The 1,619-nt window shown below is 55.3% G+C and overlaps 1 protein-coding gene across 2 annotated transcripts in view; it reads right to left on the reverse strand.

Annotated features, from left to right (window-relative positions):
- LOC125482368 (ER membrane protein complex subunit 3-like) overlaps positions 1 to 1,619 on the reverse strand; it is a 4,427-nt gene extending 2,808 nt beyond the window's left edge. The window contains exons 1-3 of one of the 2 annotated variants that reach the window (XM_048594438.1): positions 1,359 to 1,619; positions 501 to 558; positions 76 to 169 (exon numbers count right to left, since the gene is read on the reverse strand). In XM_048594438.1, the coding sequence (XP_048450395.1) occupies positions 76 to 169; positions 501 to 558; positions 1,359 to 1,510 (304 nt within the window). In that variant the 5' untranslated portion in view covers positions 1,511 to 1,619. Of the gene's footprint in view, positions 1 to 75; positions 170 to 500; positions 559 to 1,081 lie in introns of both variants that reach the window. The other variant, XM_048594439.1, reaches the window with a different exon arrangement.

Here is a 1,619-nt window from a genome sequence, read left to right on the forward strand (position 1 = left end):
GGTACCACGCCCCGTAGCTCTCAGCCCTATCTGTCCACCCACTCCAGCTGCAGCTTGGAATGGGAGTTTTGTTACCTGTTATTGGGTTCCTAGCTACCACTTTCCTTTTTGTCCTCTTAAAGAACCCAGACTCAGCATCGTTGAAGAAGTGCTTTCTCATCATGAATGACTGGAAGGCAAGAGAGCATGGAGAGGTTAGACTCGGAAAGAGATGCTATGACCCTGCCTAGTGATTCAGAAGTACCTGGTGGGACCTGGAGAGAGAGAGGGAGCGCCTTTCTCAAACCTCCTGCACCCCTTCCCCACAACGTTCTCCTCCATCCCCCTGTGGGAGTAAATCCCCCATTCTCCCCCCACTGCTCCTGTGGGAGTAAATCCCCCATTCTCCCCCCACTGCCCTTGCGGGAGTAAATCCCCCCCATTCTCTCCCTGCAGGATGGAGTCCCCCATTCTCCCTCACCCCCGTTGTCTCACAGCCTCAAGTGAAATCCTGCCCTCACCTGCTGAGGTAGGTATGTTCCATGTTCTCGGAGGAGCTTACTTCGGTGCAGCACCTGGCTATAATCAGAGAGACACAGAAAGAAAAAAAAAGATTTCAGTTCGAAACCGCAGACAGAAGGTCGGGGGCGAGACACGCACTGTATAACATACCCGATCCCCTCGTTCCTGACTGGCTTACGTTCCTGGTTAACGAATGCTCAGTTATCTTTGGGAGATCGGCGGCGGCGGGGGGCGCGGCGGGGACCGTTTCTCTGAATGGGTCGTTTTGTCTGAGGTTTTACTGTCCCATTCTCTGCTCCCTGGCTGTAATTAACCAGGTCATCAGTGAACCCAGCTAACCAGTGTGCCAGTCGGGTTAAGTTCGATTGGCCGGGTTAGAGCGCATTAACTAGGTTAGGTTAGAGGTTGAAGTCGTGTCGTTGCCACCTGAAAATGGCCGATGTTAACCGGGTTAGCAAGTATTAACCAGGTTAACGTCTAGGGTACGAGCCTATTCACGGGGGTTGTCTACCGACCAGGATTGGATATCTCGGCCAGGTTTCCTTAACTCGGTTTGGGTATAGGGTTAGTGTTTCTTCACCTGGTTTGGTTAACTTTGACCTGGGTTATCATAGTCCAGGTTAGTGTATTGACCAGGTTTGCCATGTATTGACCCAACTGTGCTCATTTTAATCAGGTTAGTGTGTACAGACGGGACTGCGTCACTATCGATAGCGTTAGTGCGTCTCGGTTGAGATTTACAGAGCGGGCCGGCTACTGTCGGCCGGGGCCGGAGACGCAGGGAACGGGCCGGCTACTGTCGGCCGGGGCCGGAGACGCAGGGAACGGGCCGGCTACTGTCGGCCGGGGCCGGAGACCTGTCCGAGAGCTGCTCCAGCTCCGCTCTCCTCTCCCCCCGCAGCAGGCGTCCGAGGTAATGGCGGATCAGGCCGAGAGAGATACTCATCAGGACGATGGGGAGAACCACCCAGAGGCGGATACTCGAGTCGAGGAGCAGGAGCTCAGCCATGGGGCCTGGGGTGGTGGGGGGCGGTCTAGGCCTTAAAAGCCTCGAGCTTGGGGGAACTAGGCTTTAAACGTCTGGGGACTAGGCCTTAAAAGCCTGGGGCCTGTTGGGG

This window comes from Rhincodon typus, unplaced genomic scaffold (assembly GCF_021869965.1).
Source record: "Rhincodon typus isolate 14 unplaced genomic scaffold, sRhiTyp1.1 hic_rhity00009426, whole genome shotgun sequence".
Lineage (NCBI taxonomy): Eukaryota > Metazoa > Chordata > Chondrichthyes > Orectolobiformes > Rhincodontidae > Rhincodon > Rhincodon typus.